Below are 13894 nucleotides of genomic sequence, written 5' to 3'. Positions count from 1 at the left end.
ATATAAGCCCAAAAGCTCAGAATAACCAGGACAAAATTCACAGACCACATGAAGCTCAAGAAGAAGGAAGACCAAAGTGACTGTGAGTCAGTCCTTTTTAGAAGGGAGAAAAATACACATGGGAAAAATTACAGAGACAAAGTTTAGAACAGAGACTGAAGGAAAAGCTATCCATAGACTGCCCACCTGGAGATCCATCCCAGATTCAGTCACCAAATGCAGACACTATTGTGGATGCCAGAAATGCATACTGACAGGAGTCTGATATAGCTTTTTCCTAAGAGGTTCCCATCAGAGCCTGACAAATACAGAGTTGGATGCTCAGATTCAACCACTGGACCTAGTGCGGGGTCCTGAATGGAGGAGTTAAAGAAAGGACTGAAGGAGCTGAAGGGATTTGCAATCCCATAGGAAGAACAATAATATCAACCAAACAGATCCCCCAGAGCTCCGACTAAGCCACCAATCAAAGAGTAGACATGGAGGGACCCATGGCTCCATCTGCATATGTAATATAGGATGGCCTTATCAGGCAGCAAAGGGAGGAGAGGCCCTTGGAGCTGTGAAGGCTTGGATCCCCAATGTAGGGTAATGAGAGGGTAGGAAGATGGAAGTGGGTGGGTGGGTGAGCACCCTGATAGAAGCAGGGTGTGGGGGGGATGGAATTGGGATTTTCTGGAAGGGAAATGGGGAAAGGGAATAACATTTAAAATGTAAATCAAGAAAAAATCCAATAAAAATGGAAAAAGATACTTTGTGATACATAAAAGTCATTTTTAGAGGGGTCATTTTTGAGCTGTTTCATCATAAGCTATTTATTGAGTATGGCTATTTAATTCTCCATTAAATTATGAATTTATTCAGCCATAGATACCACACTTTCAACCATTAAAAGACACACATAATGGATACCTGTAAATGTGAAAATTTTTCATTATAAAAGAATTGTGTTTTGCAAAGCACTCCTGTTGTTGAAGAATTTGCATTCTAAAACACACATTAGTTTTACAGAGTTTAACATAATTCATTTGAAATTCCATGGCAAATGTGATTATTTTAATGTGTATAATGCATGATTTATATTTTCATACTGACTTTGATATAAGAAAATATTTTCCTTGTGACCTACAGGTGCACACAAGATAAGACTTCAAAAAAGTCAGGAACCTTCCACAGTTGACAGGAGACTTATTAATAAGGAAATTAAGAATAATTTGAAAAGTGTTCTTCATGCTATTTGGGTAAAGTAAAATGTTTCTGTTAACAAACCAGTTAAATTGACCTGTGCAATTTTCGTATAGAGTTAAGAATATGACAAGGTGTTTAATTTAAATTTTCATGAAAAGTTTGGGTTTCCTTAGATAATTACTAAATTATACATCTTCCTTATAATAGAAAGAAATTGCTCCCTTATTTGATATTACTAAAGAAAGGTGGAGTGCTAGAGGATGACAATGCTTGACTAATAATTTTGATTTATTTTCAATTAGTTTGACACAATTTTGTGTTTGTGCTCTCTGAAGAAATAAAGGTGATATTTCACAAAATTTCATGAATTACAAGTATTGTTTGTCAATACATAGTCTCCAACAAACACAAATAATATTACAATATTTAAATCAAAATCCTTTGTTTTTATTCATGATAAACAGGCCTGTTATAGGAATAAAAGACATGGGGATGCATTTGGAATCCCTTCCAATTCTCTAGTCCTATTCTGAATACTTTTCTTCCATTTACAACATTCTTTCTGGAATATATATATATATATCATGGTTGTAAACTTTACATGCATTTTCATTCACACTTAATGAATATTACACTATGAATAACACTTCCAAGAGACTTGAAAATAACATCAATTGAATTTTCCTAACTCGCATTAGAATTTGCATTCTTACATTGCCTATATCCCTGATTATTAGTCATTTCTTTTTTTTTATAGAGATACTCATTCTTTCATTATGCATTTCTTTCTACTCAAACCATCCCATGTCTTTTTAGAAAATGTTTTATTTTATAGTTAAAATATACTATGGCCCTAATCTCTTTCCTTGTTTCCCCTCTTTCCATTTCCATGTATGCCAAATTCCTTTCTCTTATGATAGAGAAAGAAGCACAGACAATTCTTGATCTTAGAGCATATGCTATTGGTGTTCTGTTCAGAAACTTTCTCCCTGTACCGATTGGGAAAAGATCTTCACCAATCCTACATCAGATAGAGGGCTAATATCCAATATATATAAAGAACTCAAGAAGTTAGACTCCAGAAAACCAAACAACCCTATTAAAAAATGGGGTACAGAGTTAAACAAAGAATTCTCACCTGAAGAACTTCGGATGGCAGAGAAACACCTTAAAAAATGCTCAACTTCATTAGTCATTAGGGAAATGCAAATCAAAACAACCCTGAGATTTCACCTTACACCAGTCAGAATGACTAAGATTCAAAATTCAGGAGACAGCAGGATGTGGAGAAAGAGGAACACTTCTCCACTGCTGGTGGGGTTGCAAATTGGTACAACCACTCTGGAAATCAGACTGGCGGTTCCTCCGAAAACTGGGCACCTCACTTCCAGAAGATCCTGCTATACCACTCCTGGGCATATACCCAAAAGATTCCCCAGCATGTAATAAGGATACATGTTCCACTATGTTCATAGCAGCCCTATTTATAATTGCCAGAAGTTGGAAAGAACCCAGGTATCCCTCAACAGAAGAGTGGATGCAAAAAATGTGGCATTTATACACAGTGGGGTACTATTCAGCCATTAGAAACAATGAATTCATGAAATTCTTAGGCAAATGGATGGAGCTAGAGAATATCATACTAAGTGAGGTAACCCAGACTCAAAAGATGAATCATGGTATGCACTCACTAATAAGTGGATATTAACCTAGAAGACTGGAATACCCAAAACATAATCCACACATCAAATGAGTTACAGGAAGAATGGAGGAGTGGCCCCTTGTTCTGAAAAGACTTAGTGAAGCAGTATAGAGCAAAATCAGAACAGAGAAGTGGGAAGAGTTGAGTGGGAAAACAGGGGGAGGGAAGGAGACTGATGGGACTTTCGGGGAGTGGGCGTCCAGTAAAGGGGAAATCATTTGAAATGTAAATAAATATATCAATAAAAAAATAATCATGAAAAAAAAAAGCACAGGCAAATAGGAACACTGAGAGAGAGAGATAAAAATAACTTTGACCCTATTTCTTTCAAAGTATGAATTATGCTATTTCTGTTGCTGCTAGTTGCTTCCTTGATATATGGAACCTCAGGATTTAAGGTCTATAGTTGGTTTATCATTTACTTAAGACCTAATCTCTGCATGCAAGTAAATATATCCCATATTTACCTTTCTGGGTCATGGATACCTCACTAAGAATAATGGTTTTCTAGTTCCATCCAATTGCTTGCAAATTCCACGATGTCATCATTTTTAAGAGCTGAGGAATACTCCATTGTGGAAATAACTCTTATTCATTCTTCTGTTGAAAAACATGGCATCTGGGAATCCATAGAGAGAGTGACAAAAAAAGACACCTCCTTTTGCTAAAGTGCTTGAGATTAGGAAGGTGATTAGGTTTACTTTTGTTTTAGAGCATTTTCAGTATAGTTCCCTAGACCATTTGTTAAGTGAGTTGTTTGCCTTCTTTAAGTTTATTTTGTTGTCTGTGTAATATTATCACCATCTACCATGTATATATTTGAGAAGATTTTCTCCCTCTTAGTATGATATCAGTTCATTCTATTAACAGTTTCTTTTACAGTAGAGAAGAATTTTGATCTCATAAGATCCCACATTTCCATTGTATATTTCTCAAATCACTGAAATCATATTTAGAAATATCTTTCATATCTTGAAATGAACTTCTTATTTTATTCTCTAGTAGTTTCAGAAATTCAGGTATAATACTTGGATAGGTTATTGATCCATTCATAACTAATTATTTTTGCAGGGTGAGAGACAAGGAACAAACTCTATTCTTACACCTACAGATGTTCAGTTTTTCCATCAACATTTGCTGAAGATATTACCTTCTCCAATCTGTATTTTGGGAATGATTTGTCAAAACCACAGTAGCTCTAGTTGCTTAAAGTTATATCTAGTCATCTACTACATTGATTAGCAGGTCTATTTTTGTGCCAGTACCATGCTCTTTTATATCAAGGTTCTGTAGAATAACTTGAAATCATTTACAGTGATATCTCTAGTATTTTTCTTATTGTCTAGGTCAGTTGTGTCTCCCCTTGGTCTTTTGTACTTCCAAGTTAACTTTGAGATATTCTTATTTGTTACTGTGAAGAACTGAATAATCATATTGTGTGAACTGAGTTTGCTGTCAGGGTTGATGTGAACAGGAGCTAGGGCCAGAGCATTGACTGCCATCATTTACAGTTTTTGCTTACAGTTGAATCTTTTTAGAGCTAAGTGGATATTCTACATAAGATTTTTATCTATTCCTATTTTCTATATGGTTTTTTAATGAAATCATGAATTCATTGTAATAATTGATTATATTTCATAAAGAATTTAATTTCATTTTAAGTGTTGCATTAAATTGCTCAGGCCACACTTGAACACTTAACTCTTCTTCGGCCTTAGGAGTTCTAAGGTTGCAAGTATACATCTTGACAGATGGCCTATTTAATATTCATTCCACACAAATTTTATGTGCACTTATTAATTAGCAATGAAGAATCTAGGCAACAATAACTGGTTCACATTATAAAGTATGAAGCTGAAATTGTTACCAATATTTTGTAAAGTTTAAGAATGGGGTTTTTAAAGTTTGTATTATTTTAAATTCTTTGAATTAAGTGAATTAATCATCTAAATTATTATAGTTCATTGAGATATATTACGCACTGAAGAGAGCAGATACTGTATAATGCTATTCAGTGTCCCTTATCCTACTCTTCTAACTTACATGTTTTGGTAGTTTTTAAGATACTCCTTTTAATTACACAAAAGATTATTGAGGACCATGGTCATTCCATTATACCAATCACAAAAGCTTATTTCTTGCATGATATTCTGCACCTTTTATCTTTTCCCAATTTTACTACTCCAACTTTATTATAATTTTAACTTAATTATATAATATAATAATATATTATAATGCAGAGATAATTTTGCATTTGTCTTTCTCTTTAACTTACCTAAATTAATGCATTCTGATCATGTACATATAATCATTTACAAATGATGGGATTTTATTCTTCTTCATAGGTTATAATACTCTATAACATATATGTATATTTTATGTATATATATACAAATGCTTGCATATAAGTTCATATGCACATACACATACATGTAAGTATACTTATAATAACTAATTTGTATCTATTGATAAATAGGTACTTTGCTTAATTGTATATCATGAGATTTTTAATTAGTAGAGTAATAATTTGGGTTATGTGTACTTATAGCAATACTGATCATTTTTGCTTGGTATTATCGTAATGTGAACAGTTCTTTAGTGTGCTCTAAATTCCAGTATGGTAAGAAGGGCTTATTTCCATGAAAAATATTAGAATTATTTCAGAATTCTAGGAGGAATACCCTAACTAGAAGTCCTTGGGTGATTAAACATGTATCTGCATGGATTGTGCAAGTCTGATCCATTACTTTCTCTCTTTTTCTGTCGTAGTCACTGAGTGAGTGATTATATGAGCATGTCCTCCCTCAGCCAAGTAACTGGTTAGGAATATTGTGTTGCCTGGGGCAAGTTTAATCTTCACTGTCTGGATTTTTAATTTCTTATTATTTCCATCTTTGCATGTGACTATTTTCAAACAGCAACCAATCAAAAACTAACAATTTACCAAAATTATCCCAACTGTCAGGCCCTAGCATTTATAGGTCATCTGAAGAGTCCCCAGAATCCCCAGTGTCACACAATTATAAAATCTACAACTAGCAAAATTTTATTCCTGCTAGAGCATGAGCCAAATCATAAACAGGTGCTCTGTACTATCTGAAGCAAACCTGTATCCCAATCCTAGGGTTAAAAAATTCACCTTTGTATATTTCTGTGTTTTTAAAGAAATGACAAAAATCTTACTACATTTCCACCTTTCTGTTTTAAGACATTAATTGTGCTGTATATAGTGGGAAATTGTGAAAATATAAACATACATGCATTCCAGTACACAATGTTTATGGACTTCCATTCTGATGTTAACACATCCTGTAGTATTGGCTCATTTAATTCCAATATTCTTTTCTATAATCTTGTGAGTATCAGCTGCTCTTGTGTGAAACAGCTCATAATTTTTGCTGCAGGGCCATTAAGCCTAGACCCAAAGCCAATTCCTGACAATAAGAAATTGCCTTTGGTTTTTCCCTTGGACCTAAAATAATTGGGCCAGTGGCTACACTTGTCACGTGACCTGCACAACCCTGGAAACCTAGGCTTTCCTCATTGCTCATAGTTAGAAATTCTGTTGCTGTGGCTTGTCATTTTTCCTTTGCAGCATACCATAATTCTCATAGTTAATTCATAGCATTTTCTTTGACAGTTGTGTTAGTCTCTTCTATGCTATCTTCTACACTTGAGATTCTTCAATCCCTTGTATTCTGTTGGTGATACATCTATAATTCCTGACCTCTTTTCTAGGTTTTCTTTTTCCAAGTTTGTTTCCATTTGTGTTGTCTTTACTGTTTCTATGTGCACTTTTAGGTCTTGGGCCACTTTATGTAATTCCTTTCTTCTAACCTGTTTGTGTTTTCCTATATTTCTTTAAGGGATGTATTTGTTTCCTCTTTAAGGGCATCTACCTGTTTACCTGTGTTTTCCTGCATTTCTTTCGGTGAGTTATTTATACCCTCCTTAAAGGCTTCTATTATCTTCATGAGATAGTATTCTAAGTCAGCTTCCTGTTTTTCAGATGTGTTGGTATATTCTGGTCTTCCTGTGGTGGGAGAACTGGTTTTGATGATGCCCACTTATATTGGCATCTGTGGCTTATGGTCTTGTTCTTGCCTCTTGCTATCTGGTTACCTCTGGTGTTTGCTGGTCTGGTGACTCTGCCTGGAGTCCTCCTCTTTTGTCCCTGGGTTGCTTCAGGTCTTCTGGTAGGTGTGAGGCCCTCGCTGTAGCAGACCTCCTGTGGGGCCTTCCAACTTAGGGCTCTTCAGAAGGGCAGAGAAGTTGCTTACCTGTAGCCCTGGCTACAGTAGATCCTGTGCTCACACCGTTTGGTCTTCAGAGAAGCAGTCAATGTGTTGCCCTGTGTGAAGATGTTCTCCACAGGTGCCTACAGACTGTGGTTTCTGTTTCCCTGTGTGCAGTGCAGCAGAACTCCAGGGAGTCATTCAGTCTGTTGGGTCAATTGCCCTGCATGCCACAGAGCTGCCAGGATGTCTTCAGGCTGTGGTGTCTGTTGCCCAGTTGCTCTTTGTGCAACAGATCTCCTGGGATGCCTCAGGCTGCAGTGTCAGATGCCCTGAGTGTAAAGGATCTCCTGGGATGGCTCAGGATATGGTATCTTCAGGGCAGCAGAGTATTTAGCTTTGTGCCACAGCAGAAAGGATCAGGTGGAAGGGGAGTTATATTCAGCAGGAGAGAGGGGGACTAGAGGTTGAAGTGCATCAATTCTACTGAGCTGTAGGACTTCCTCTGTGTTTTACCAAATGCTGTGAGTGCAGCAGATCTTCTGGGATGGCTCAGGATATGGTGTCTTCAGGGAAGCAGACTGGATAGCTGTCTATCCCAGCAGAAAGGACTTGTTGGAATGGGTTTCTGAGTGTTTTCATTTCTTTCTCTGTATGTTCATTTGTCTATGCAAATGTTGTCATGGTTTATAGTTTGATTTTATACATAACAAAATTTCTGCATTAAAGTATCTATTCTAACACTGTTTTGGTATTGATTTTAGGATCATCTATACACAAAAGCATAGACTCTTTTAACAGTGACAATTGACCCTCTCCATTGTTATTTTATACCTTTAATCTAAGCCAAACTTTGCACTGTGGAATAAAATATAATTATGGAATTGTAAATAATGCAGAAACTAATTTAACAGCAATACCAAGAAATTTCACAAACAAAATAGAATCCAAACCATTTGTCTAAATAAATACTTGGGTAAATTGGCAGATATGCAATGATAATTTGTGAAATGGCTATGTGCATGCATGAAATACTTAGCCCAGTACTCTATAAATTCAATGAAATGATAATCACATGGAATTTTTTGTTTAAAGAATGGCAACATCCCCATTTGAATCCAAATAAAACACAGAAATAGACAACTTAAAAATTTGTCATCTATGTGAATATATATGCATAGTATAAGAATTATTTTCTACCTGATAAAAGCAAAATTGTTTAGTGTATGTAGTAATAAATATCAGAATTTGTATGTCTCATTATGTACACAGATTTTTTCAGGTTATAAATTTTTTTAGGTAACATAAAATAGTGCTAAGCTTTGAATATATACATATATATGTATACATATATATATATATATATATATATATATATATATATATATATATATATATATAGGAAGCCGACTAGATAGGAGTCTGTCCCAGCAGAAAGGACCTGGTGGAAGGGGATATCTATGTCTATGTCTATGTCTATGTCTATGTCTATGTCTATGTCTATGTCTATGTCTATGTCTATGTCTATGTCTGTCTATAGCTATGTCTATGTCTATGTCTATGACTATGTCTATATATCTATATCTATATATAACATAGAAGAGGAAATGAATTTTTTTAAAATAAGTTTTAAGTAGCGTAAAACATAAAAGTGTATAGGATAGGTAATATAAAGGCAAAAAAGTTTGTTCTATTAATTAATCTATAGGCAGTAGAATAGATTAGTAATGGTTACATAAATGCAAGAACTTAATACTTAGAATAAATACGGAATTCTTAAGTAATCAACTCAAACCATAAGTAACTGTAATTGTATAGCACACACAAACACGCAAAGTGAATACCTAAATGATAGGAGAAATACACAGGTTTGTGTTTAGTGGCATGTATGTAGATATTCATGTATGTTCAGATTCACCTGGAAATACACACACCTACATGTGCTATCCTGTTGACTACAGGTGTGCTTCCTCAGGACCTATCTATCTTTATTTTCTTTTTTGAAATACTCCAGCCTGGAACTAGATATGTAGGTAAAATAGCTTGCTAAAAGGCCTCAGGACCATCTCCCATCCCCATCTCTCAGCACTGATATTATGAGTGTGTACCTCTTGCCTGGCATCTTATAAATATGAGTTATGGGGAATGAGCTCAGATCCTTGTAAAGCAAGCATTTTACCAACTGAGGCATCTCTCTAACCCCCAAACTGCAGATTTACTTGAAGCCATAGAAAAAGAAACCAAATACTACCTTTGTATGTCTGTATCACAAAATTTAGAAGCCTACAAATGTTAGCAATGTGATTAAATATTTCTAAATGTATGGTCTGGGCTGTTGCTGTGTGACAAAACTTGCTAGCCAAACATAAAACTATCTTATTTATAAGTGTAAAATTTAGATGAGACTTATCCTCAAGAGCTTAACATGGGGTGGGTAAAGTGCTCACAGTCTGAAGGACCAAGTTATCTAGAGGCTTCTTTATTCTGATAAACCTGCTTGCAACTGAATCGCCTTCCCATGCTGAGTGACTTAATGATGTAATTGTACACTCATGCAAGAGCCTGGAAAACTTTAAATATTGTTCTGATGAGACTTAGAGTAAATGTTTCTTCATTAGGAAACTGGGTTCTCTGATACTGAGGTGTTATTATAAAAAGATACAAACTGAAGAAAATTCTGGACCAAATTAAGAAATAAATTCCTCATAAACCTTATATCTAAAGTTCTCCCAAGGATACAGAATTCTAAAGCTAGTTTGCCACAGGAAATTGAGATTACATGCATACAAATTTTTGATGTAAACATGTTTGTGACATTTGTGAGTTTAAAATGATTTAAATATGTAATCCTATTGGAACCAATAAATAAAATGAAACCACATGATTCAAATTTATACAGTACTTACCAGCTGGCATAGGTAAATGCTTAACTATGAATGTATCTAATAAGACACTGAGAAATATATTCAACAAGTTACCTGATGTACAGGTAAAAGCTATATTTGCTGTAAAGAGAAAACAAATACAAGTTTTTATTGCAATATGTCTACTAGTGAATTATATAGTTTTTATAATTTAAGTCATTAGATTTAGACTATAGGAAGACAGTGCTGTAAGTGATGAGGTAAAATCATTGTGATATGATCTGCTCTGTTTCAGTGTCTACTGAGGAACCCGATGGTGCTGACCCAGACATTCAGCAAAGTCATAGAGTCTTTGACTGTGAAGGCATATTTAGAATTTGTGCCCCATTATTTACAAACTCAATTTTTAATAACGCCCATGCTCTCCACTTTGCTTGCAGGTAGATATTTATTCTTACTTGGTTTATTTCAAAATTTTCACAATGTTCATATTTAGTGTCATATATATTTAAGAAATATGTCATGCAAGTAGAAGACAGAAAGTGTAGTGTACTTGAGTGCCATTGCTAAAACTATCAAAAGAGGAACACTCCAAATACCACATAAATATTTTAGCCCTCTGCTAGATGTGGGATTGGTAAAGATCGTTTCCCAATCTGAGAGTTGCCACTTTTTTCTATTGACAGTGTCCTTTGCCTTTAAGAAGCTTTGAAATTTTATGGGGTTCCATTTGTTAATTCTTAATATTCAAGCCTAAACCACTGATGCTCTGTTCAGAAACTTTTCCCCTGTGCCCATGTGTTCAAGGTTGTTCTCCACTTTCTCTTCTATTAGATACAGTGTATCTGGTTTTATGTGGAAATTCTTAATCCACTTGGGCTTGAGCTTTGTTTAAGGAGATAAGAATGGATCAATTTGCATTCTTCTCCATGTTGCCTGCCAGTTGAACCAGTACCGTTTGTTGAAAATGCTGTCTTTTCCCCCTGGATGAATAGCTCCTTTGTCAAGTGTCAAGTGACCATAAGTGTGTGGAGTCATTTCTGGATCTTCAACTCTATTCCATTGATCTACCTGCCTATTACTGTACCAATACCATGCCATTTTTGTCACTATTGCTCTGTAGTAAAGCTTGAGGTCAGGGATGGTAATTCCCCCCAGAAGTGCTTTGTTATTCCAGATGAATTTGAGAATTGCTATTTCTAACTCTGTGAAGAATTGAGTTTGAATTTTAATGTGGATTTAATTGAATCTATAGATTGCTTTTGGCAAGATGGCAATTTTTACTATATTAATCCTGCCATTCAATGAGTATGGGACATCTTTCCATCTTCTGATTTCTTCTTAGATTTCTTTCTTCAGAGACTTGAACTTTTTGTCATACAGATCTTTTACTTGTTTTATTAGAGTCACACCAAGATATTTTATATTGTTTCTGACTATTGTGAAGGGTGTTGTTTCCCTAATTTTTTCTCAGCCTATTTATCATTTGTATAACAGAAGGCTTCTGATTTATTCGAGTAAATTTTGTATTTAGACACTTGGCTGAAGTTGTTTATTAGCTGTATGAGATCTCTGGTGGTATTTTGGGTGTCACTTAAGTATACTTTATATTATCTGCAAGTTGTAGTATTTTGACTTCTTCCTCTCTAATTTCTATCCCTTTGACCTCCTCTTGTTGTCTGAAGGCTCTATCTAGAACTTCAAGTACTATATTGAATTAAAAGGGAGAGAGTGGGCAGCCGTGTCTAGTTCCCAATTTTAGTGGGATTGCTTCAAGTTTCTCTCCATTTAGTTTGCTGTTGACTACTGGTTTGCTGTATATTGCTTTTACTATGTTTATGTATGGACTTTGAATTCCTGATTTCTCCAAGACTTTTAACTTGAAGGGATGCTGGATTTTGTCAAGTGGTATTCAGCATCTAATGAAATGATCATATGGGCTTTTTCTTTGAGTTTGTTTTTAAAGTAGATTACTTTGATGGATTTTTATATATTGAATCACCCTGCATCCCTGTGATGAAGCCTACTTGATAGTGATGAATTGTTGTTTTAATATGTCCTTGGATTCAGATTGTAAAAATTTTATTGAGTATTTTTGCTACAATATTCATAAAGGAAATTGGTCTGAAGTTCTCTTAATTTGTTGGGTCTTTGTGTGGTTTAGGTATAAGTGTTAATTGTGGCTTCATAGAGCAAATTGGGTAGTGTTCCTTCTGTTTCTATTTGTGAATGGTTTGGAGAATGTAAATATTTGGTCTTCTTTGAAGGTCTGGTAGAATTCTGCACTAAAACAATCTGGTCTTGGGATTCATTTTGTTGGGAGACTTTTAATGAGTGCTGCTATTTCTTTAGGGGTTATGGAACTGTTTATATGGTTTATCTGATCCTGATTTAACTTTGGTATCTAGTATCTGTCCAAATTGTCCACTTCATCCAGATTTTCCAATTTTGTTGAGTATTTGCTTTTGTGGTAGGATCTGATGATTTTTAGGATGTAGAAGGATCTGTTGTTATGTCTCCCTTTTCATTATTGATTTTGTTAATTTGGACACTGACTCTGTGCCACCTGGTTAGTCTGGATATTGGTTTATCTATGTTGTTGATTTTCTCAAAGAACCAACTCCTGGTATTGTTGATTCTTTGTATAGTTTTTTTTTTGTTTCGCCTTGGTTGATTTCAGTCCTGAGTTTGATTATTTCTTGTTGTCTACTCCTCTTGGGTCTATTTGCTTCTTTTTGCTTTAGAGCTTTCTGGTGTATTATTAAGCTGCTAGTGTCTGCTCTCTCCAGTTTCATTTTTGAGGCACTAAGAGCTTTGAGTTTTCCTCTTAGCACTTTTTCATTGTCTCCTGTAAGTTTTGGTATGAGGTGCCTTCATTTTAATTAAATTCTAAAATGTCTTTAATTTCTTTCTTTATTTCTTTCTTTTACAAGTTATCACTAAGTAGAGCGTTATACAGATTCCATGTGTATGTGTGGGGTTTCTGTGGTTTTTCTTGGAATTTAAGACCAGCCTTAGATCAAACCATGGTGATCTAATAGGATGCATGGTATTATTGTCATCTTCTTGTATCTGTTGAGACCTGTTTTGTGACTAATTTTATTGTCAAAATTGTATTAGGTATCATGAGATGCAGAGAAGAAGGTATATTCTTTTGTTTTAGGATGAAATGTTTTATAGATATTTGTTAAATCCATTTGGTCTACAACTTCTGTTGGTTTCAATGTGTCTTTGTTTAGATTGTGTTACCATGATCTGTCCATTGATGAGAGTGGGGTGTTGAAGCCTTCCACTATTATTGTGTGAGGTACAATATGTGCTTTGAGCTTTTAGTAAAGTTTCTTTTATGAATGCGGGTGCTCTTTTATTTGGAACATATGTGTTCAGAATTGAGAGTTCTTCTTGGTAATTTTTTTTACTTTGATGAGTATGAAGTGTCCTTCACTATTGTTTTTGATAAATTTGTTGGAAGTCTATTTTATTAAACATTAGAGTGGCTACTCCAGCTTTTATCTTTGTGGACATTTGCATGGAAATTTGTTTTCCAGCCATTTTCTCTGAGGTAGTGTCTGTTTTTTTACTGTGTTTTTGTGTGTCCAGTATGCAGCAAAGTGCTTTGTCCTGTTTCTGTATCCAGTCTGTTAGTCTATGTCTTTTGATTAGGGAATTGAGTCCACTATGTTAAGAGATATTAAGAAAAATTGATTGTTGCTTCCTATTATTTTGTTGTTAGAGGTGGAATTATGTTTGTGTTGCTATCTTCTTTTGGGTTTGTTGAAAGAAGATTTTTTTCTTGGTTTTTCTAGGATACAGTTTCTCTCTTTGTGTTGGTATTTTCCATCTATTATCCTTTATATGGCTGGAATTGTGGAGAGATAATTATGTAAATTTGGGTTTTTTCATGG

General features: G+C 34.8%; 1 protein-coding gene across 1 annotated transcript in view; it reads left to right on the top strand.

Moving 5' to 3' along the window:
* The window catches only part of LOC127692779 (solute carrier organic anion transporter family member 6C1-like), a 104746-nt gene that overhangs the window by 44785 nt on the left and 46067 nt on the right, over window positions 1-13894 (top strand). Inside the window, exons 6-7 of the mRNA XM_052193376.1 lie at window positions 1132-1241; window positions 10285-10429. Of these exons, the coding sequence (XP_052049336.1) occupies window positions 1132-1241; window positions 10285-10429 (255 nt within the window). The remainder of the gene's footprint in view (window positions 1-1131; window positions 1242-10284; window positions 10430-13894) is intronic.

The sequence above is a fragment of the Apodemus sylvaticus genome, chromosome 9 (assembly GCF_947179515.1).
Source record: "Apodemus sylvaticus chromosome 9, mApoSyl1.1, whole genome shotgun sequence".
NCBI lineage: Eukaryota > Metazoa > Chordata > Mammalia > Rodentia > Muridae > Apodemus > Apodemus sylvaticus.
Note: the sequence above shows the minus strand (reverse complement) of the source record. Positions and strands in the feature narration are given on the sequence as shown.